General features: G+C 47.5%; 1 protein-coding gene across 3 annotated transcripts in view; it reads left to right on the top strand.

Moving 5' to 3' along the window:
- Positions 1 to 21,727, top strand: part of RBM6 (RNA binding motif protein 6) — a 53,790-nt gene that overhangs the window by 22,268 nt on the left and 9,795 nt on the right. For all 3 annotated transcript variants that reach the window (XM_042823525.1, XM_042823526.1, XM_042823527.1), the window contains exons 7-12: positions 16,476 to 16,550; positions 17,704 to 17,764; positions 18,831 to 18,899; positions 19,961 to 20,212; positions 20,708 to 20,868; positions 21,263 to 21,360. In XM_042823525.1, the coding sequence (XP_042679459.1) occupies positions 16,476 to 16,550; positions 17,704 to 17,764; positions 18,831 to 18,899; positions 19,961 to 20,212; positions 20,708 to 20,868; positions 21,263 to 21,360 (716 nt within the window). The remainder of the gene's footprint in view (positions 1 to 16,475; positions 16,551 to 17,703; positions 17,765 to 18,830; positions 18,900 to 19,960; positions 20,213 to 20,707; positions 20,869 to 21,262; positions 21,361 to 21,727) is intronic.

Raw genomic sequence — 21,727 nt, forward strand, 5'->3', positions numbered from 1 at the left:
TGGGGTTTCAGAGGTCCCACTAAGCACTTGCATTTGCCTCTATTTTCAGTTACAGAGGTATTGCAACTTAGAAAAACGTTTTACAGAAATAATTCTGTTGCTGGGAAAGAGCCTGGCGCATTCTTACAGGATGGTGGAAGGCGGAGCACAGCTAGAGAAGGCTCCAGAATTATTCATTGCTTTTTACCGTCAGTAACAACTTTTGTCTTCCCTTCAGTGTTGCAACAACTCCTAGTTTACTATGTTGTCACTGAGAAATACATAATTCCGTGTGTCACTCCGTTTAACCCAATGCCTCTGCACAGTCCCTCCCTAGCTCTCGTGAAATGATGTCTCTCTGTGCAAGTGCCATTCCCAAATACACGGAGGTGTGGAGTTCGGGAATTCCTCCACTTCCCATTGTTAATATCTCCTTTCCGCCTTCTGCTTGAGCATCCTAATGTATTTGGCAGGTGCTTGACTTAGATTAGGTCCTTTGCTACGGCAAAGAGCTTGTAAGCAGCAGGCCCTAAACTGGACAGAGTACCTTAAGATCACCAGTAAATCTGTGCACGTGAGGAAGTGCTGACTGGCCTTCAACCAGCAGTTAGGGTAGGCCTTCAGGCTGGGTGATTGTAACCCCTTTTTCCTTTTAGTTAAGGAATATATAAACAAAGGCTTGTATCTGGCTTGCTGCCAGGGAAGAAGCTAACTTTTAAGTTCTCAGTGAAACCCAAATAGAGATATTCAGAAAGGGAGTGGTGTGACTCAGTTGTCCTTAGACAATGGATAGCCCATGTTAGAGCCTTCCAGGGTAGAGGTGTAAGATCACCTCTGGAGACTGGCAGTCTGTGTGGATTTCTACAAGATGCAAGACCTAAACCTGTGTTAGCTGGAGCTCAGTCTCTGATAGTTCAGTTATTTTCAGAAGGTTATCGACTCTTCTGTCAAATTTAATCACTGGTGACAGCATAAATAGTGAAGCAGTGTCAGCCTCTAGCAACTCACTAGCCAGCCTGCCTCTTTTTCAGTTTTCTGCAGGCTAGAAATAAATTTGTTTTGCAGACATCGCCTTTTTGATGCACTTTAAACAGCTTATTAAACTGTTCCTGCCTGAGGAACGACTGTTTTCCTCCCTACATCCCTGTAGTCTTTAATTCCTTTGTTGGAAAATCTTTTTTATTTTACTCTGCGTAGACCATTCCCAAATTTGCAACCTGCAGATTTACCAGGTCCAACACCCTCCACTCAGTTACTCCACCATGTGTATGTGCCCGCTGAGATCCATTGGGGTCAATCTGCTGCAGGAAGGAAGCACACATCTTCTGTGCTGCCCAAATTTTGCAAGAGAGTTTTATTCCCCCTGTATTAATGGCCGCAGCTCAAGTAACTAAAATAACTCCTGCCTTGTTGATGGTGGTGGTGGCAATTTATCACAGCTCAGAGGGTCCATCTGTTGTATGTGAGCTGTGCTGGATTGCAGTTAATGGGAGCACAGAGCTGGCTGCCTGCTCCTCTGTCCCTGGTAGGACAGTGTGGCTGTTGTTGTTTTGCAGAACGTGGTGCAGCACTTGTTTCTATTTCATTCAACCTGGTGGTTATGGTGATTCTGTTGGTCTTCTGTTACAAGCTGATTGTGGTTTGACTTTAATGAGGCCTTCTTTTTGTTTCTGATGAGCTGCTTTTCCTTTTGAGAGGCACAAATATTTTAAATGGAAAATGGGATTTCTGTCTGCTACGTCATGCAGTTTATTCCCCAGTTAATCTTTTCCTCCTTCATTCTCTCTTTGAGACATTGCAGTGTGTGTGTGTGTCCCTTATCTCGTGTTTCCTTTGCAGTCAGGCTTGGCAGTGCTGCAGGGCAGCAGCGTTCCTGCCTGTGGGCACCATGTTGGCTTCCTGAGGGACAGCTTTGGCAGTGTGTCCCACAGCTGTCTGTATACATGTGGATTCGTTTGGGTACTTGAATTCTCTCTCATCCTCCTCCTCTGTTTGTAGAAGAAATGCACATAATGACCTTGTTCTTGGGTTCAAGAAGGTGGGTGGGATAGAGGAAGTTGCTTTTGTGTACCACACTGCTTGTCTTAAAGGCAGCTGATGGAGGAGAGGCAGGGAGATGCTGCTGCTTGCTGCCTGGATGTGTGGCTGTTTTCACAGAGGTGGATCTGGTTGTTACGTTGATGGAATTGGGATATATACTTGTAGCTTAGGAGCAAATGATTTGTCTTGACTGACTTTACAGTAAGCATCTCCCAAGTCCGCTCAGGCCCCAACCTTAGCAACACTGGTGGTGTTATTTGCCTAGCTTTAGTTGCTAGTAACTAAATCCTTTCCTTCTGTTTCTAGAGCAAGAGGACAAAAATGGGAGAGCTGTAGCTTGTAAAAATACCTGCTCTGTGTTGTTGTGGGGGTCTCGAGGAACATGCAGGACTGGCTGCTCCAAGCCTTGCCCCATGCATTCCTGCACTGCAAGCAGCGCCTGTTGGAGAGCAGTTTTCCTGTGTGCCATGCAGTCTGCCTGCTGAGCACAGTGCTGCTACCTCTTTTCCCTGCTCCTTTCTCACAGGACAGGGGTATTTTGTGGGTGCTTGCTTTAATTGAGCATATTCAACCACTGTGCAGTTGGGAACAACAGTTGTGTGTTTCTCCTCCTCTGCATCCCCTTCTATATCCATTCACTGCAGCGCTTTGCATTTTGTGTGAACATAGCTTCTGGAATAGATGAGCCTTCACAAGCTTTTTGCTGGAGCTGTTGGTGTTTAAATCCACGAGGTGCTTTGACAGCAGGCAGAGCCTGGGACTTTCTGTCCTCAAAGCATTTGCAGCAGCCAGTCACATCTTGGTGCCTTCCCAGCTAAACGCAGAAGGAGCTTGTTGTTCTCCTGGGAATGCTTCTGCTCTGGAGACCTGTAGCTGTGTGTACTTATTGAGAGCTGCTGATGCGCTCAGTGAAAGGAGCACTGCTGTGATTTTAAAGAGAAAGCATGAGTCTGGGTGCAAGAAGTGATTGTTATCCTTTCGGTAGGATGTACTGAGTTGCGGAGTCTGAGATTTTTCTTCAGAACCTGCAGAATGCCCCCTGCAAAGGAGGCTGACTGAACCCCAAGGGCATTTCCTTCTATCATTTACTCACCTGACAAACTCACTGCATCCCATGGTCGCTTTAACCTGCAGTTCAGAGTGGTGTTAGCAGTTGAGGGTGTCCACCAATAGTCTGAAACCCCTTTGTCTGTTAGGCTAAGAGCACTGGAGAGAGTCTTGCCTTGAATATTTCCTCCTTGGATTATCAGCTGACGTAGTCTTTTGCTTTTCCTGTTGTTTATGAGGGCTGTGAAGTTTTCTAGGATCATATCATTGCGCATGCATCTTTTTTTTCCCTGCTGAACCTGCCCTGCTTTTGACCATGTGGATTTCTAGAATTACCCTGTAGAGTCTTCAGCTTTGTGTGTGCACAGGGAGAGGGAGAAGCCTGGTGCACCTCAGCTGTGTTTCTTCTGTCAGCATACTGCTGGTTTAGGAAACGAGTGTCTTGCATAATTTTTCATGTTCCGGTGACCTATGCAAAGTTCTCTCTGGTTGGATTTCCGGGCAGCACAACCCATTTGTATTTTTTGTGTCTGATTCAGTGTTTGACCTCATCATGAGCTCACCGGGGCCTGCCGTCACCGAGGCCTGACGTATTGAGTCAGTCATGTATTCATTCCCACCCGTGTCTCACTGATGGCTGCGCTGTACCGATGTTTGGTAGGAACTGCAAGCCTCTGAGGCCAGGGAGGAAGCGTGCAGCAAGAGGTCCTGATGCTGGCAGGGTCTGCCTGTGACCTGCAGCGCTGTGTGGGCACATGTCCTGCAGCAGCACCGGGACGAGTGCTGTGTCTGCTCCGGGGGTCAGGAAGGCTGACAGACCTCTGAGTGACAGAGGTGTTCCTTGTGTGTGGAAGGTTTTTTTGTGTTGTAAAACACCCAAAATTCCGGTACCCAAAATGCTTCTCTAGACCTTCTGTCATCTCTCCTTTTCAAGCTTATGTGAGTCCTCTGAGTCCCTTCTTCCCTTGGCATGGGAGGTAGTAAGGGATCTTCTGCTAAAGACTTCGCACACTTCCTTCAGCTACTGGTAGCCACCATCAGTGTGGCTTTTCCAACCTTTGTCAGTTAAAACTACAAATTCCTACTTCACAGCTCTGTCCCGCCCTGTCTCAGGAAGCAAACCCTGGTAGCCAACTTATTTAAAATGTGTGTCCATTTAACTGGAGGAGTCCTGAAGCTGCGTGTTCTCGGTCTACTCATCTGATCCTTTCTTGCCCTGTCCCTCTGCCTTCCTGATCTCACTCAAAAATCTTACCCTCCTATTTTCCTTCAGTCCCACTGGCGTAGGTGAGGATTGCATGCTTCCATGCTGTTCCTGTGTTGCTGTTCTGTAGTAACCAGAGGACAGCTTCTGGTGAGCTGTTTGAAGCATGTGGCAGATGCACCAGCAAGAGTTCTGCAGCATCTCTGGTTGCTGACAGTGCCGGGTGGCCAGCAGGGTTATCTGCAGACATGGATGTTGTGTACTGCAGTTACCCATTCCATGCGCTGAAGCTGACGTGGGCTGTCTATAAATGGGATGTTCCAGGTAAAGCATCCTTCTGTACTCTTCTCCAAATTGAAACTGTTTTCTCTGTGGCCCCCTGGCAGTTATATTCTGGTTACGTTTTTGTTTTTTTTACCAGTTTATATTAGCAAGTCTGTGTGATGCTATGTCTCTGAAATATCCCTTCTTCCTTTGTAGATCTCTAGTGCCTTGTAATCAGGTATTTCTCTGTTGGAATGCAATGAAATGTCTGTATGAAATGTTCTATATGAAATGTCAGGAGCTTAAGCTGTCTAACATTAAGGAATAATGTCATTTCCCAAAGTTGGTTTAAATAACTCGATCTGTAAGTGATTGCCAAGATCCATGTCCAGTTCTTTCTGTCTGACTGTATGGTGATCCACTGGTGCTTGCAGTGCATCACTTATTCCTGCTGGGTACCTCAGACTGCTGTGCAGCGTCCAGCAACATGTGGCCTTTGCTCAGGCCCAGCATGGCTGTTGGAAATACGGGGATATATGAAAGCTTTTGTTTGTGAGTGTGAAATGCAGCATGTGCCATGGGTATGTCTGCTCTCTGCTTCTTCCATAGGACTGTTGTTGTGTTCTAGGGCACTCACTGCCAGAGCAACACCTCAGTGGTCTTTTCTCTATTACTGTCAACATGCCAAGCGTGGTCCTGTGTGATGTGGCATCTTGCACGATCCATTTGCTTGTAGGCAGAATTTTGCCTTGAGACAGAAAGATTTCAGATAGTCCTTGAATGCAGGATACAGATGCTGCTCTATCTGTGAAGATAATCTGGCTCTGTTTTCTCAACATCTTAGCAGATAATCCTCTAACAACAAGGAGATCCTAATTCTATGTTTAGGTGTAGATTCATCTTAAAACAACAAGCAGAGCTCTGCTGGCCTGCTCTTACGCCCTGGTTATGTTTTTTATTGTGGTTACATTCATGATTGTTTGATATTCTGTGAAAGTCTGTAGAAATTCCAAATATATTCTTGTATAAGCACATGTTTACCACTGCAGCATCGTGATGCTTCAGAGGGTTGTGGTAAATCAGCTGTAGTGCAGCTAGTGCATTGCTTCAATTGACAGGTTGTTTGTGTGGTCAGATGGTGATTTGGGATGGAGATGTGAAATGCTTTGATCCAGCTCCTGTTTGAAAGTTAGTGGGACTTATGCCACTAATGTGCTGTGATGCTTTTGAAGTCGTCCTTTAAGCAAGCTGCTGACTAACAAAACTGCGGATGCACTCTCAGAAATTGCCTCTGTACTCTTGAAAGTGGATGATACAACTGAAATTACTTAAAGGAAAAGAAGCAGTGTCTGTATGAGTCCAGCTTACGTGAATAAAGGCACCTAAGTGAGCATACTATGACTTCCATTTCCATAGCAAGATCAATTGCTATCACAGCATTAGCATAGTGGTTTGCACAGGACTTGTCACAGCGAAAGAGATGGCAGTCCTCAGCCCACTCCCAGCAGTGTCAAGGGAGTGCTTTACCAGCTTTTGCACCAGATTCCAGTGCTAAAACTCCATCTGGCCTATTCTGAGAAGTGGGAGCACACCAAAATGTTGTTACAGTTTTCACTTGATGAGTCATGTTTGTTAGCTTCGGCACCAGGACTGTTTGTTCGTGCTCTGTGCTGTCTGCTGGTGGTTGCTTTTCCATTCCTTGCTGTGAGAGCTGTTCTCATAATGCTGGAACTGGACGGTAAAAGCTTGAATCTTGAGGCTGGACAAAAGTTAAACTGCATACCCCTGGTGTCAGGGAAGGCAGAAGCACAATTTCTTTTGCTTAAGAGATCGACAGGCTGCTTTTCTGCAGAAACTCTGCTTTTCGGTATAACTGTGGTTATGACCAGCAGTCTGAGCAGAATGTAGATCAGATGTGGATTTTGGTCTGTTTTCTTTCCAGCTCAGTTTATGTTGGAGGTCTGGGTACCTTGATGGGGTATGTCCAAAAAGGGTACTTGCCTTTTGCTGCGTTCCGGTGAGGTTATGAAGATCATGCATGTGACAGGTTGAATTCAAGTGTTGCAAGTTAAGCAATGCCAGATCACAGCTATGGCTGTGATCACAGCAACTTTTATTTGTGAATTTCTGTTTCCATTTGACTTATTACTGGGATGTTAATGTTCTTGATTAGAAATGGATTGTGATTGCAGTGGGAAGTGAGATTGACATGTGAGCGGACTGTTGTGTGTGTTATGCATCAATCACTGGCAGCAAGGAAGCAGGTATTTAACACAGAAGGAATCAGTATTATCCACCCCATTCTCCCTCAAACCACAGGGCAGCTTCAGGACTTATTAAAGCTGTAATACCTACAAAAAGCACTGTATGCTGCAGAAAGAAATGTGGAGCATTGCTGTCACTCTGCGCTTCAGAGGAAAGGCACACACTTCCCGTGCTCCTCTCACTTGAGAGAGGGAAAATTCCTTCTGACATCACATCTAGTGACCTGTTGCACTCAGCATGTATGAACAGCAGCTGAGAGGTCCTCAGCTCTCCTATGCGACCAGCTTACTGTACATTTGGCTCATAGGACCCTCATAGCAAGGCAGTGGGGGAAAAATCCTGAAGCTTGTTTGTACAAGAAGACACAGGAGGGAGGTGGAAGATTCCTCCTGCCTTCCGCAGCGACAAAAGACATGGAGGTTTAACAGGCTGCAGTGAAGTGTCTGCTGTGGAGTTCTGCCTTGAGGTTTGTTCTGCTGCACTGTTGCACAGTGTGTGTGCATTGACAACTACCAGCTGCTACATCCCAGTGTCCTCCTGCATCTCTGCTGCTCCATCCCACCCAAACTCTCGTGGAGTCAGTCTTCCATAGGATGAGCAAGCAGCCTCCTGGAGCCACATTCCCCAAAAGGAAAGTGGTCTGAAATCAAATGTGTCATATGATAAGTACGTTTTTAATGAGGGTCAGGGCTATAAGGCTGAATACATGAGATTCAAGTATTCAAATTTCTGAGACTGTCTTCTTTAGAGCAGGAAGAGGAAAGTGATTCTCTGCTGTTCTTGTAGACAGCAGGGGAAATCTTGAGTTTTGTGACGTACAGTCCATGTCTCAAAAGAAAATTAGCAATGTTCAGATGAGTTTCTTGTACCAGATTAGAGCCAGGATGGCAGTAAAAGCTCAAGCAAACATTTGCTGTATTTTCCATCGAGAATCTCAGGAGAAGAGTTACCAGAGAAAGTGATTTTAAGTCTTCAGAATCCTAAGATGTGCCTTCTTACACATCAAATCAGGTTGAGAGTTCTCACTAGGTAGCTGTCTTGCTGTCTTAATTGTATGAGTAAGGTATTTTCATGTTTATAACCATAAGTTTTTGAAGGTCTGTTTGACGCTTCCCAACTTGTTATGTCACAGGAGAGGAGAGCTTGGGTGTTGGGCTTTCCCCTGCCCTGACAGTGTGCTGTTCATATGGGCTTGATATTCTGTCCCACTGCCTGCTTCTCTGCCCATGGCTTGTCTAGTCTTCTTCCTTCCCGTGTCTGTCGGGCCGGTCATTAAACGTAAGTATCAAATTCCAAAATATTGACTAGGCAGCTCTTAGTGATAGGCATATTGATGGATAAATGGATTCTTGAGAGGAGCAGCTGAAAGCTGGAGTCCTCTCCTGTAGAGCTATGGTCGTCCTCAGAGCCTGGATCTCCTCATAGATGTTGTCACCTTCTGCCTCCTGCACCCTGAGAGTGCACCAAGCCCTTCCTTCAGCACATGTGCCTGGAAGCAGGGCTGTGGCTGTACTCCTGATGTTGCCTGGCTGAACCTCTTGCAGCTTGGTACGTCTGTGAAGGAGGGGCTGCTGGAGCCTAGTGCAGCTGTGCTACTCACAGGTGTATGTTGCATCTATGCCAAGCTGACAGGAGAAACTCATTTCCCCCCAAAGAGCTCACGTGGCTCAGTTCTCACTCTGGGCCTTGCTTCTTTTGTGAATTCTGACCCAAGATGTTAAAGCAGCAGTTTTCCAAATCATCTCCTAAAAGCGCTGCTAAGAGACTGCACTTGTTCACATGTAGAAATCTGTCCAGCTGCCAGCCTGAAGATGTGCCCGGTGGCTCTGTCCAGGTGTGACAGCTAAGGGCCTGGGTTTGGCTTTTGGCCACACTGAAGTGATGGGAAGCAGCATTTGAAGGCATGGGTAAGTGTTGCTCTCCTCCTGGCAGCTCATCTGGTTCTTTCTCTGGCCTTTTTGGAGTCAGTACTTTTGCCACTAAATGAGAGTTTGTGAATATTGAGAAATGAGGTCTCCAGGGACAAAACCTTCTTTTAATCCACATAGCTGCTCCCTGTTCCCTGGACTGTGTGTCTTTTCCTTGTAGCAGATGTTCTCCAAGGAGCTTGCCTGAGCACTGGCTGCAAAGTAAGCATTGCCAGCAATGGCTCTGAGTACTTAATTCAGTGGGTGCTTAATTAATTCAGAAATGAGCTTTGAGGTATGGAGGGGACTTTCAGCTGCTCTTACACAGTCATTGTGTTCTTTGCAAATGTTTGTTACCGTGCAGAACATCCTGAACTCCTTTCACCACGTGGGTCAAGTGTGCTGGATTCAGGGTGTATTCTCACAGCTATGTGCTCCAGTCTGCCTGTGGGATCTTGAAATACATAACAAAATGCTCTGAGTTACCTAGGAGTACATTTACTCTTTTCAGGCAGAGCTTTCCAGGCTGACTTTTTCCCAGCACGATTCTGCACTGGGATTGATTGGCAGTGTTTTGATACTGTGCGTCCAATATGTAAGTAAGGAGCTGAGCATTTCCTCATTGTTCTCCCAGTTTCCTAATGACTGCTGCTAATTGTAAGGTGCCCCTGTGGGAAATGTGCTGGAAGGTCCTGGGGTGATTAGTGCATACAATTGCATTGTGCTAATGTGTTTAATGTTTGTATTGTTTAACAGCATTAAGGGCTGAGATGACCTTTGAGAAAGAAGCTGGCTGTTTAACAAAGTACTGAGGAATGTGCCCAGGCACCAGGGCAGCATTTTGGAGAGAGGGAGAAAATCTCTGTGTTGAGAGCCAAGGGAGTGTTTGAAGCAGCAGTTGAGACAACGTGGTCCAGGCAGCAGACCACAGTGAATGAGAAAAGCAGCGTAGATGAAGCAGAGGCATGTGCACACCTCCCCAGAGCCATCTATGAATAACTGCACTCAATACAGTATATGTTTAAATACTCTTTAAATGTTGATAGCTTGTGTTTGCTTTTCAAATGTAGGAGACAACCTGATTCGTGCTCTTGTGGGCGCTGGAAGAAATGTTTGATATCTGTGCCCTTCTCAGCTTACCCCATAGTATAAACCCTTAACCATCCACAATTCTGTTAGCTGTGGGATGGGAACCCCACCAGTAACAGCAGTATGTGGAATTTGGCCCACTTTAAGGCGTTATCTCCAGATTCCTCCTGGCCATCACTGTCCTCTTCTGACTATATAGAAAAAGCTTTCTTTTTAAAATGTTCCCATTTGTTCAGCGACCCTACAATGCTGTTCTGCAAAGGTGCCCTCTTGAGGGAAGCTGTTTGGGGGGAGGGAAGCTGGAGATTAGAATTAGCTAGCAAAGAAGTTAGGGCTTTCAGTGGAAGGCAAAAGATCCACTCTGCCTCGTTGGATCAAAGATAACCTTTCAGATGAGTTGAGATTTCATCAAGGGACAAGATGCAGAAGCTATTCATATTGCCTACCATCCAAATCTGGACCCAGAACATGTAGAGTCCTAGGCATATTGCTTGTTTTCTCAAGTTGCAACACAAAGCTGTCATCCTTCCTGAAGCCCTAATTTGCAGCCTGTCTGTGCTGTTTTGGTGGCATTCTTGGAGCGGGACTGAGTGTGCTAACAAGTGGAGCAAATGCTGTATTTAAAAGATAAGCACTTGGAGAGTACCAACTTGGAAGGGAACTGGAGTTCAAAAATCCAGGCGCTGAAGTGTAGAGAGCTGGCACAGTTTGAGAGGCAGTTGCTGTGTGTGTTTGCAGAAGGGATGACAGTGGGGGGGGGGACGAGCTGTAGAAAGATATTGAGACTTATTTAAAGAGAGCACAGTTGTTATCCAGAATTAGAAATCATAAGAAGAAAACCAGAGGTGTCTCAGCAGGGTAGGTGAGGTGTCTGTGGAAATAAGAATGCAGACTGGCAGATTGTGCTGAAGGACACGTTGCCTGGATAACCGGGCAGGAAGAGTGGGCTGGGGAGGGCTGTATGAGAGCATCTGTAAGTCCTAACGGATGGTCCCAGTGCAGGTGGGCAATGGATTTTGTGGGAAAGGAGTTTGGGAAGGGGGCACAGAGGGCTGTCTGGGATAAGATGAGCCTTATATAGCATCTTAATCCGTTACATTTAGCTGCTGTATCTTTAGGACTCTTTAGGTTATCCTCCTAATGCCTCTGTCCCGGGTTAGTGCCAGCTTCATTTACCATGCCCATGTGTCTTGTGCTCTGTTAACGCCGGATTGCTGAGGACATCTTTGGCCATCTGTCTCAGGCCTCCTTTGACATTGAAGGCAGTGAGCTCTGAGCACCTTGCTGACTGTTGTCAGGTTGCTGCTGAAATCAATGCTCCGAAGTCATTCCGCATGCTCTTCGGCTCCCCAACACCTCTGATACCCAGGAGCCAAATTTACCTTCTTCCCAGGTCACCTCTAGCACAATGCTTCTGCAGGATTTATGTCAGTGTTGGTCTTAATAGAGATGTGCAGTAATACGCAGGAGGGTTGGCTGGATCCACTCAGCCACATAACTGTGCCCCAGGTCAGCCCACCCCTTCCCCTGTGCATCTGGAAGCAGCAGCCCATAGCTATCAGCTGCTGTGCAGCAGCACACTGGGAGACGAGGCCGATGAGAAGATGCCTGCTTTGCAGGTGCTCAGGGAGCTCCAGAATGGGGTTGAGAGCCTTTGTCAAATGTACCACTCCACTGGAAGTTTTCTTGGCGTTACTGTTGCTGTAGGGAATGCCAGATCGCTGCGGTACCCATAGCAGGCTGGACTGCTCGCTTTCTCATCTCTCCATGTCATGCTAAGTTTTCTGATTAATTTCTTAATTACAGATGGATTGTGCTTTGTGGGTTCACAGCTTTTCTCGTGTGCTTTTTGTCAAAGGTGAGCAGATGCACTGCCTGTTGCTCTGTAGATCGAGTCCCCTGTGCAGCAGCTGCCAAGGAACTCGAAGATGAAAGCTTCAGCATATGGGAAAACTAGGATGAGAATCCAGCTCCTTTGGTTGAGATGGTCTTGTTTTGAAATCTATCCAGCTGGACTCTTACCCCCCCAGTGTCTTGCTGCTTGACCACTGCTCCATCCCCAGAAGGTGCTGCCTTGTGAGTTCCACAAAGGTCAGAGGGATTGGAGGTGTTTGACCCTCTCTGTTGCATGTGAAGATGAATACCTTGAGGGAGAGAGCATTATTGCTCTTCCTGCCAGCCCCCATCTATCCTCTCTGCAGAGGCATGAGCCACGCCAGGAACACAGGATGAGATTGTCATGTAGATTGTGGTGTGATTGGAGTGCTTTGTAAACCAAACTCAAAGTCTGATTTGCAGTTGCACACAGCTGCTGCCAGCCCCTTGTCTCTGCATGCTGTGCTGCATGGTGAGCCCTCGCTGTGCCAGCAGTGCTGCTGGGGCTGTGGGCTCCCCCTGCATCCTTCTCCTCTGCCTCCTTGGCTACAACCCGAGACTCACCAAGGCAATAAAGTCTAGTCACTAATCAGTTAAAGTCATGTTTAAATGATTATTGTGTAATGATTTTTGGATAACCTAATTATAGTAAATGAGCATAAGAGGGCTGAATTAACAACACGTAAGTGATGTTAGTCTTGATGTTTTAATTTGATTGCTTTGCTGTGCTTCGTGTAAGCATTCTTGTGTTGTAATCATATGCAATTTTACATCTGTTTGCAAGTGATATTTCAGTTCACTTTGAACATGTGGAACCATGTCAACATTATGACTTGGTTACTACTTAGCAAGGTGGACACCAGAAGCTTTCAGTATGGATATGGTATGGATATTTTCCATTTAATCAAAGCAGATGAACATTATAAGGGAGTGATCAGGTGCAGCAGTGCTCAGTGTTGTGTGTGAACCAGCTGCTGGACAAGACCTGTGTATGGTGTGCAGGCATCTCTGATGGATGTGAGACAGAGCATTCTTTGCTCCCATGAGCTGCATTCCGTCCAGCCAGGGAGAAGATTTTGCCTCGCTAATCCTTATGGATCTAGAGACTCACAGGTGAGTCTTGGCTCTGATCCCAGGTGCCCTTTCTTGTGATAAGAGATGGTAACACATAGGTACTGTTCCCTGGGAGAGCCCGGGCACACTGCCATCCTACACAGCAGCACTGCATGCTGCAGCCATGTCTCCATGCTGTTTGGCAGCTCTTGGCAGCTGCTGAAGTGCGACCTGTGGGGTGTGATGCTTGGAGAGCTGTCAGCTCCTTGGTAAGAGGCTCTGAAGTGAGATTTTGGCCAAATTCATGGAATTGTAGGATCATAGATTCATAAATTCAGCAAAAGCAGAAGATGGACTGACTTGAGGAACTGTGCTGTGTTCCAGAAGTGTTTCAGACTTTCTAGATCACTGTTAGAGGCTCTGCATTTTCTTCAAAACAGTTAGCTAGATGTTCAATTGATAATTTGTTTTGTTCTGTAATCCCAGTGTACTGGGACACTTTTCCAGCAAGTTCTCCCATCCTCAACTCTCAGACATCACCATTAGAAGTCTGACAACAGATGTGAGCATAACAGGAGCTGACCAGGAGTGCTGGCTGGGAGCCGAGCAGCCATTCCTGCCCTCCTGACCCAACCTGCTCTTTGCTCCTGGCCCTGCATGGCTTGGCAGCACACAGCCTCCCCTGCCTGTGTGAGCCAGCTGTGCTCTGCACAGAGCAGGATGGAAGATGGCTAAGGCAACATTATTGCAAGGAGATTTAACGAGAGGTGGTTTACAGCAGCCTCGTGAGCAGGCTTTCCACGTGCTAGCGGCGCAGTCTGGTTTTGGCCTGACAGTCAGGGTAATCTTTACCATTTAAATCACATCAATATCTTTTAAATTCTGCTGGTTTAAATGCCTTCAGTGACAAGGAGCATGAATGCTGCTCTGGTAATATTGGTGTTTTGTTGCTGAAGCCTCATGGCCAGCTGACACGTGCTCTCCAAAGTGATTTCGGAAGGGTGCCATCATCTAAATATGATGGCTAAGGGGTTTTCCCTTTTCTTGCCCTCTTTTAAGTAACCTGTTCTTGTGGGTTTGGGAATCGCATGGATCAATGTCCCCACTCACTGAAGGGCTCTGGGACATTGCTGCTTGCTGTGTGCACTTCTTGCAAACAGGCTGTGTGGTTCCATGGCATCTCTCCCCAGGGCACTGTGGTGACATTGCTCAGGTGGTTGGAGCCTGCTGCCATGGTGTTTGCTGCTAAGCCATCGGCTGTTATCCCAAGTGGTGGGGATTTTTTGGATAGCTTTAGCTGCAACAGTTCACATTCTTTTGTATCATTTGTAATCCAGTACTGCATCTCCAACAGACCCATAAGCAGAAATATATATATATGATTGCATTTGAGAGGTATGGATCCCAGCATTATGGTCCTGCTGCTCTGTTTTGAATGTAGAAATGAGGAGACAAAAGCAAAAGCTGCTGGTGCCCTCACAAACCTCAGCATTTCACTTCCATGGTAGCATGGGGCCACTCTACCTCTGAAACATGCCTTTGGTGGGTCAACGCTGTGTAACAGTTGGGTTTGAGGGGGAGGTTCTGCTCTGGGAGGACCAAAGAGGCATTTCTATAGCATGATGATACAGAAAGAAGAGGCCAGGCTGCTCGGAAGTGTTGGGAATACACAAGGAGAACTACCAGGCTTAATGAGTCGAGGAGAGGGGTCCCTGCTAAAGCATATAGATGGAAGAGATGGTTACTGCCTGGGTGCTGCTGTGACGTAACATAGCCTTGCTTGGCATTTCTTTTTGCCCTCTTGCATTCTTCTCTGTAATACTCTTGAGAATTTTCATGGTTTCACAAAGATCTGCTAAACTGAAAATTGTTTCTATCCGAAGTATCTTGCAGAGAAAAGTAAGAAAATGTCACTAGGATGCAATAAGGAGTGGCAGGGATTAGAATAAATAAAGATTTGGGAAATATTTGGGACAGGGTCTGTGAACGAAATGGGGGACTGAGGAATTTAAAGTCACTGAGCTGCTGAATCCTCTGTGTCCTGAGCAAAGCATCCATTTCTGTCTGTTAAATGACTGCAGCCTTGAAAATGGTTCTATCAGAATCCAGCAAGAGCAAGCTCGACAAAGTGAGCAGGCAGTCAGCAGGGTGTTAAGGAAATTAGTGACTAATTACGCAAGTGACACTTTTCTGCAGCCTCCAAGAAATGAATTTGCAGCAGAGAACAGCACCACATGCACTTGAAAACTGTCTTCCATAAAAAGAAAAACGATCTGAAGGCTTTCTGGCAACTTTCATTCTCAGTAGCTGGTGGAAGGGTGAAGCTGTGTGTATTGCCCTGCCAGGGGAAGCACTCTCTGCCCCTGGGCCGAGCTCACGGCAGGGCTGTTCCAGAGGCCCTGACTCAGGGCTCAGTTGAGGCTGTGCTGGTGAGGATGTGCACCCTGCCTTCTCTCCCCACCCCAAGGCTGGTGCATCTGGCCTGCTCTCCCGGCAAGGCCCTTGGCCTGTGTGTGATGTGATGGGTGCCTGCCTGGGATGGGAACCTCCATGTTAAAGGGGCTGGCAGCCCCATGTGAAGAGCCTTGATTTCGGTTTGTCTTCCTCACTCATGTTTGCTTGCATGCCTTTTGTGAAGGTACAGTGTTCTGCTGGGCTGTGAGCAGTCCCTGTGCTCGGCATGCACACATTGGCCTCAGCGAGGTCTGGGGGCAGCACAGCTTTCTGTAAGGCAGGGCAAAGCCAGGCTGGAGAGAAGAGCTTGAAAATCTGGGTGGCAGAGAGGAAAGCCCTGAGATGTTCAGTGCCTGTAGGCCTGGTAGGAAAGAACAGCCCTGATGTGTAAAAGCAGGCTGCCAAAAAGGGGAGGTGGTGGCACGCTGCCTGAGTAGTGCCTTTCATTTCCAGCTTTCTTTTCTGCACTCTTTTTGGAGGATCAAAGGATTGCTGTTGTGCTGTCAACCAAGTGATTCCCTCCCATGAATGCTTCCCACCTGCCTTTTTTATTCCCTAGCATCTCTGTCACGTTTGTCACAGCAATGTGTGCATGGGTGTATTGTGACTTCTGAACAAGAACCCTGGGACCTGGTTTGCTCGCGTTCATAGTTGCTGTGTGTTCTCTCAGCATGACAAAGCTGCAGGGTCAGAGCATCCGGCAAGCTTCCAGCTCACTCGTGACTCCCAAAATGGCATGGTGCCATGTGCAGCTCCCCGGCACCTGTCTGCACTGGCCTGAAGGGTGGCTGCTCTCCAGGGCTTGGCTCTGTGTCACCTGATGGCCATTGCATCCCGTGTGATGGTGACACTCAGGCCTGCATCCCGTGTGCCTGAGCATAGGCTGTGTCCGTGTCAGACGAACCCTCCCTGCTCTCACCTCTGCTTATTCCCCCTCAGGAAGCTGCCTCGAGGCCAGCCCGGTGTGGCTGGGGTGGAGGAAGCTGGCCAGCTGCCCCTTCCCAGCCTCATTTCCCCCCTTGTGCCCTGGTCACTCTTTCTGCTCTTTCTGGGAGGTATTTGTGCCTGGTTCCTCTGGTGTCAGGCTGCAGCTTTGTAGCCCCACGCTAAAGCAGGCCACAGGCAGTTTTCCTCCCACTTCCATGGCAGAGCTCCAGCTAACTGAACCAGAGGCTTCCTCCCCCTCTCAGCCTGTTTCACTCGTGAACCCTTTGGGAAGCAGAGCTTTAACCCCTCTCTTTGCCTCAGTAATCTCTGTGTGCTGGGTGCATGCGTCATATACCCCCTTGTCTCAACAGGGAACTCTTTCGATTGGTGGTGAAGAAGTGACCCTTGAGTACACCCTATGCCCAGAGTTTTGGCGCTGCAAACGTGTAAGTATGCAACCAGAGAGCTGCGTTGTGCTTCCCCTGCTGGTTTTTATGGCAGTGGCAGCTGAGAGAGCATTAAACTCCTGCTCAATGGCTGAAAATCCTGAAGAGTAATATGTATCTTGAAGTTCTCTTCTCTTCTAAACTTCTGTATTTTCCCCTGCCTTATGTGGTACTGCCTTGTTGCTTTTGGTACGGGTAGCACAGCTTTGTGTGCAGAGCAGCCTTGTCCCTGTGCAGTGGTTCTTTTTTAACGTGTGGGGAGCATAGCATATTTCTGCTGGCTCAAAACAAGGCAGTGATTCCACCAGCTGGAATAGAGCAGATTTTCGTTCTGGTTCGTGAGTGTCTTCACTCCCCAGGTAATCAGAGCCTTCACGGATGGAGCAGTGGAGACCTCCCCTCTGTCTCCACTCAGGAACCTGTGACTGCATTTGAGTGCAGTAAATCCAGCAGGGAAGTGTGGAAGTAGGTACGAGTGCAGGTAGGGTTAGTTCAGGCCACAACTGACCCGTCTGTGGGGCAGTACAACTGCTTGACTGCCAGTTGTGTTCCCCTGCCCTTCCCTTGCTTCTCCCAGCACAGGTGCTTCAGTGCTAGAGCAGAAGAGGGTTGCTGTCCCCGATCCCATGGGCTGCAATCCACAAGCTTGCAGCAGGCTTTGGGTGGGATTGCCATCCAGGCCCCACCAGCTTTACCTCTCTGTTGGCAGACACCTGTTTGCTGACTGTCCCTGTGTAGCAAATCACATCTACAAGTGTCTTTTAACTCTGAGAAGGACTTTGTCTCTGCTTGAGTTGAGAAAAAAACGGTAACTTACTCTCCTTTCAAACAACAGGATGGCTAGCAGCATAGTGAGGCTTTTCATCCCAGTGTCACTTTAGAGGGACAGAGCCCCATTTCAGGGGTTCCTCTGTGATGTGAACAGAGCTGTGCTAAAATCATGTTCCCAAGGCAATCTCAGCTGGAATATTCCCTTTCCATCCCAGCCAAAGCTCCCACTGCCATCACTCATCCTGACTTTCAGGCTCTCCCTGTAACTTTTCTATGGCTGTAACTTACTTTCTGAAAGCACTGCAGAATCTGACCTTCTGAAGTAGGCTGTAACCACATCTGCAAAACATGACTTCCTCATGCTCTACATCTTCCATTGCAGTGCAAAGTGTGTAATGTGGGCTACAGATCTTCCTGCTCCTATTGCAAACTCCCAAGAGACGGTGAGTATATCTGGTCCTCCTCTGTCTGGTCAATTAGAAGTTTCATCTGCCCCAACAAGTAAGTTTGCCTTCTGGCTTCCCAGTAGCATCCTTCTTGTTGGAACTGGCTGAGCGCTGTGTAGGAGGGTTATTAATTTTGCTTCATTTAGGTCCCTTCCCTGCCCACACTAAAGGTGCTGCATGCCGTATGCTGCTGCTAGATTCTCTCTTCTTTTGAGGCTTACCACACGAGGCCCTTCCTTCCTATTGCTTTGGCATTGCCCTTCCAGAGTGACAGGCTGTGTGCCCTCCAGGTCTCTGGGCTCATATTGCTGCCTGCGGGTGACATGAATTTTCCCCAGCTCCCCTTGGGAGATGCAGCTGCATGGTTTTGCTGTTACTCTTTTGAGGTTTTTTGAGGTTCTCGGGGTTGGGGTGAATACAGGATGTGAACTGCTGAACTCACCTTGCTGGCAGTAAGGAACATCTGGAAGGGAGTTCACCTCCTCCAGAAGCTCCTCCTTTCCCACCAGCACCTCTGGGTGGGATGGCACGAGAGCCATAACACATTCCGTGGAGGAGCTGATCTCTTAGAGCTGAGCAGGTGTTCCACACCCTCCATAAGCTTTGCCTTGGCATCTTTGAGCAGACTTCTAATGTTTCCTGTTTCTTACGCACCTGAGGTAGGAGAGCATTAAAGTAGCTGCTGATGCAGAGTTCCTTACTTGCTGAAGCACTGTCTCTGTGGATGTTGTGCTTTCCTTGCACTGTGGCTCCTCTGTTGGTGTTAGGAGGGCAGAATTTACATAGCTGGCCCCCTTGGTCACTACAGTTGTGTATTGTAATAAAAGACAAGGAGCAAAATGAGCCTTTAAGATGCTGTGATGACTGGTCGTGTGGCATGCTTCACACTGGCCTGTTGTGTTGATTGCAAGGTGAAGGTCATCTCCCCGTGGCTGTCCGTTAATTGTTAGTGAAATCAAGTAAGGTTCTACACATAAGCATTCGTTACTGCAGCTTTGCATGGGTTCTGGCATGCTCTGCAGCTGCTGGTTTTGAAATGGATTTTAATATGTGTCTCTTACAGGGAACAGAGCAGGCTCAGAGTCCAGAGGTGGTCCTGAGGGAGAAGATGCATCATCTGAGCAAGAATTCAGTAAGAGCAATGCTATCCCCATCTCTGGGATTGTGTTTATGTCTGTGTGATTTGGTTTCATTTGCAAGTTCTATGTGAGGTCCTGCTCATGAAGTCTAGCCAAACCTCTGCAAACTGGAGACAGATTCATACAGAACTGACCAGTGTGAGCTGTGCTGGCAGCCAAGCAAGTCAGTGTGCAGCTTTCCCAGTGTTTATGTGCCAAATGATTGTGTTCCGCTGTGCTTCCCACTGCCCAAACACAGTGAGAGCAGGGATGTGCTCTGGGGAAAGTTAAAGAGTGAAGCTTCGCTGTGCCAGGGCTTGTACTCTCACTCCTTAATTTGTGGGAACGGACTTCAGCAGCGGGTACAGGGCTGGTGACATCTGACCTTAGAGCCCCACAGCTTAGGCTTCCCTTTCTGGCATCATCAGAAGCTCAGGCAGGGATCTCTTGAAGTGAAGCTAAATGCTCCAGAGGCCTTCATGCTCAGAAACTTGATAGGATTTACCCTGTGTGTATCACACAGCTGGGCTAGCAGCAGGGTGTCTCCACATCATGGTGCATCATTTGTGGTAAGTAGGGACCTAATAAAAATCAGTGATTTTATTTATGACGTATGTTTGTGCACCCAGTTTTCCTCTAGCATAGACAGGGTGACACTCACTAGCTGACATCGCTCGGCTATGGAGTGTTCCTGAATAGATCAGGCATGGTAAGGAATATCATTGCTGTGTAGGTTTTCCCAGACATGAGTATACCATACCCAAAACCATCCTTATTTACATGTGCTCAGGCAAGAGCTGGTCCTAAAAAGAGTCCAGAATGCCTCATCTTTGACTGCAGAGGTCAAGCAGAGGAACTTGATGTGGTACAGCAGTGGAAGGATGAGGTGGACATGAATCTTGCCCTTCTTATGCCTTGGGTCTGCAGAGAGTAAGAGAAAGATATGGGATGTGCAAAGGACAGAATAGGGTAGCCTTTTCTGAGGTGAGCGTTTGTACTGAGCAGAAAACGGCACAAGAAAAAGTATGTGCTGAAGCACTGTATTTGAAACCAGACCATTTCTTTTCTCTAATAGCAGAGACAAAGCTTGAAAAACCTGAGCAAGAGTTGCCAGTACAACCAGGATCTCCAAAGCAGCCTCTCCAGGCCTCAGATCCTGCTCCACAGCAGGAGTGCCAGCCTGAAGAACAGGAGCCAAGGAAAAAAGATGAAGGGAGAGAACGGCGTCCCTCACAGGAAAAGAGAAGAGACATGGAAAGGCACCAGGAGCTGCCTTCTCAGAGGGAAGGAGAGGAAGCCACACCACAGGAAGGTGGAGGAAGCAGAAGTGAGTGGCGAAGAGCCCAATTTGGAGTTCTTCTGGACTGCTGTCTCAGCACTCCTATCTGCAGAAAGGGCAGCATTTCTCTAAGACCTCTGGAGGCTGTTGTGCTAATCTAAGGCATCAAGTAATGGGGGGCTGTCCAGCTCCAAAAGTGCTGGCAAGTTGCCCTTTTAAAAGTTAATTCAGGGCAAGCTGTCTTCAGGATGGTACAACTAAATTAGCACAGCAGCAAAAGTCTCTGTGGCCATAACTTAAACTGAGCATCTCCAAGGAGCTGACTGCATTCTGCTCTGTTTTCTGAGGGGGAAAGGCGAGGAATTAGAGGGAGGATTCTGAGCAAGCTGGGGAGAAGAAATGGGAAGGCTTGCAGACCCAACTGCAAGAAGCCCTGCTGTTGCTTTGGGAGAGTTTAATTCTACCTTTGCTGTCACAGTAAACCTAGATTTGAGTTTTCTTTCTTTGTTTTTTTCTCTGGCCACCTCTCGTCGTCCTTCTCAGCAATCATGCTGAAGCGTATTACTCGGTTCACCCCACCAGAAGTGATTGTGGGGCTGCTGGCTCCATATGTGCGTATCTCCACATCCAACGTGCGCATCATGAAGAACAAGGCTGGCCGGATGGGGCAGACCTATGGCTTCATTGAACTGGAGTCACATGCTGTGAGTAGCTTCCTGTTTTCACATCTCTCCCTGTTGGTGTGTATAGCAGGCAGAAGCTGGAAAAACACAGGAGTAAAAGAATATACCCAATTGTTGTACTTGTGGAGCATCTGTCTTGGAGAGTGTTGGTGGCTCTCCTGCTTGTCTGGCTAGTTACAGGGAGCACCTGATACATCTGTTATCTCAGGTCTTAGGAGCCAGAGCCTGTTGTCTTAAGTTGTGGTGCTTTCTGAATATGTCTGTTTGCAGACCTTCCTAAACCTGACCATAACTTGCTCAGGTATTTTGTTTGTAGGGATCTTGAATTTATGTGTGCAAAAGGCAGGAATCTTAATTAAGAGGGAGCTGTGGGGGAGGGTTCACATGGATGTGAAATTGTCCTTTGCTTTGACAGGAAGCACTGAGGTTGCTAAAGATATTGCAGAATCTGGATCCCCCTATCTGCATTGATGGACGTACATTGGAAGTGAATCTTGCTACAGGGAGGAGAAGGTATGGCCAGATGAGGCAGTAGGGTTGCCCTCTGCGTTGTGCTGTAAGGCTAGAGCTGTGCTGTCAAAGCAGATGCTTAAACGTCAGCATATGAATTAGCACAGGTGTTCCTACAACTTAACAAGATTTTAACAACAAAGCAAAAGTAGCAGAGCTGGAAGAAGTTTCAGGGATCGAGTGTATAGGAGTAACCATTGTGTTAAGTGGCCTTCTGTTGTCCAGCCATCATGTCCCATGGTGAAGGAGCCAGTGATCTGCAAAGCCTCTCTGTCTCCTGGGGTGGACGCAGTCCAGCGTGTGGCCAGTGAAAGTAGTCTTTCTGTTTCCATAGCTCCTGCTGATCGTTTTGAGTACACTGAGGTTAATG

Source organism: Centrocercus urophasianus, unplaced genomic scaffold (genome assembly GCF_019232065.1).
Source record: "Centrocercus urophasianus isolate 14NV4802_14NV808 unplaced genomic scaffold, USGS_Curo_1.0 seq_22, whole genome shotgun sequence".
NCBI classification, from domain to species: Eukaryota; Metazoa; Chordata; class Aves; order Galliformes; family Phasianidae; genus Centrocercus; species Centrocercus urophasianus.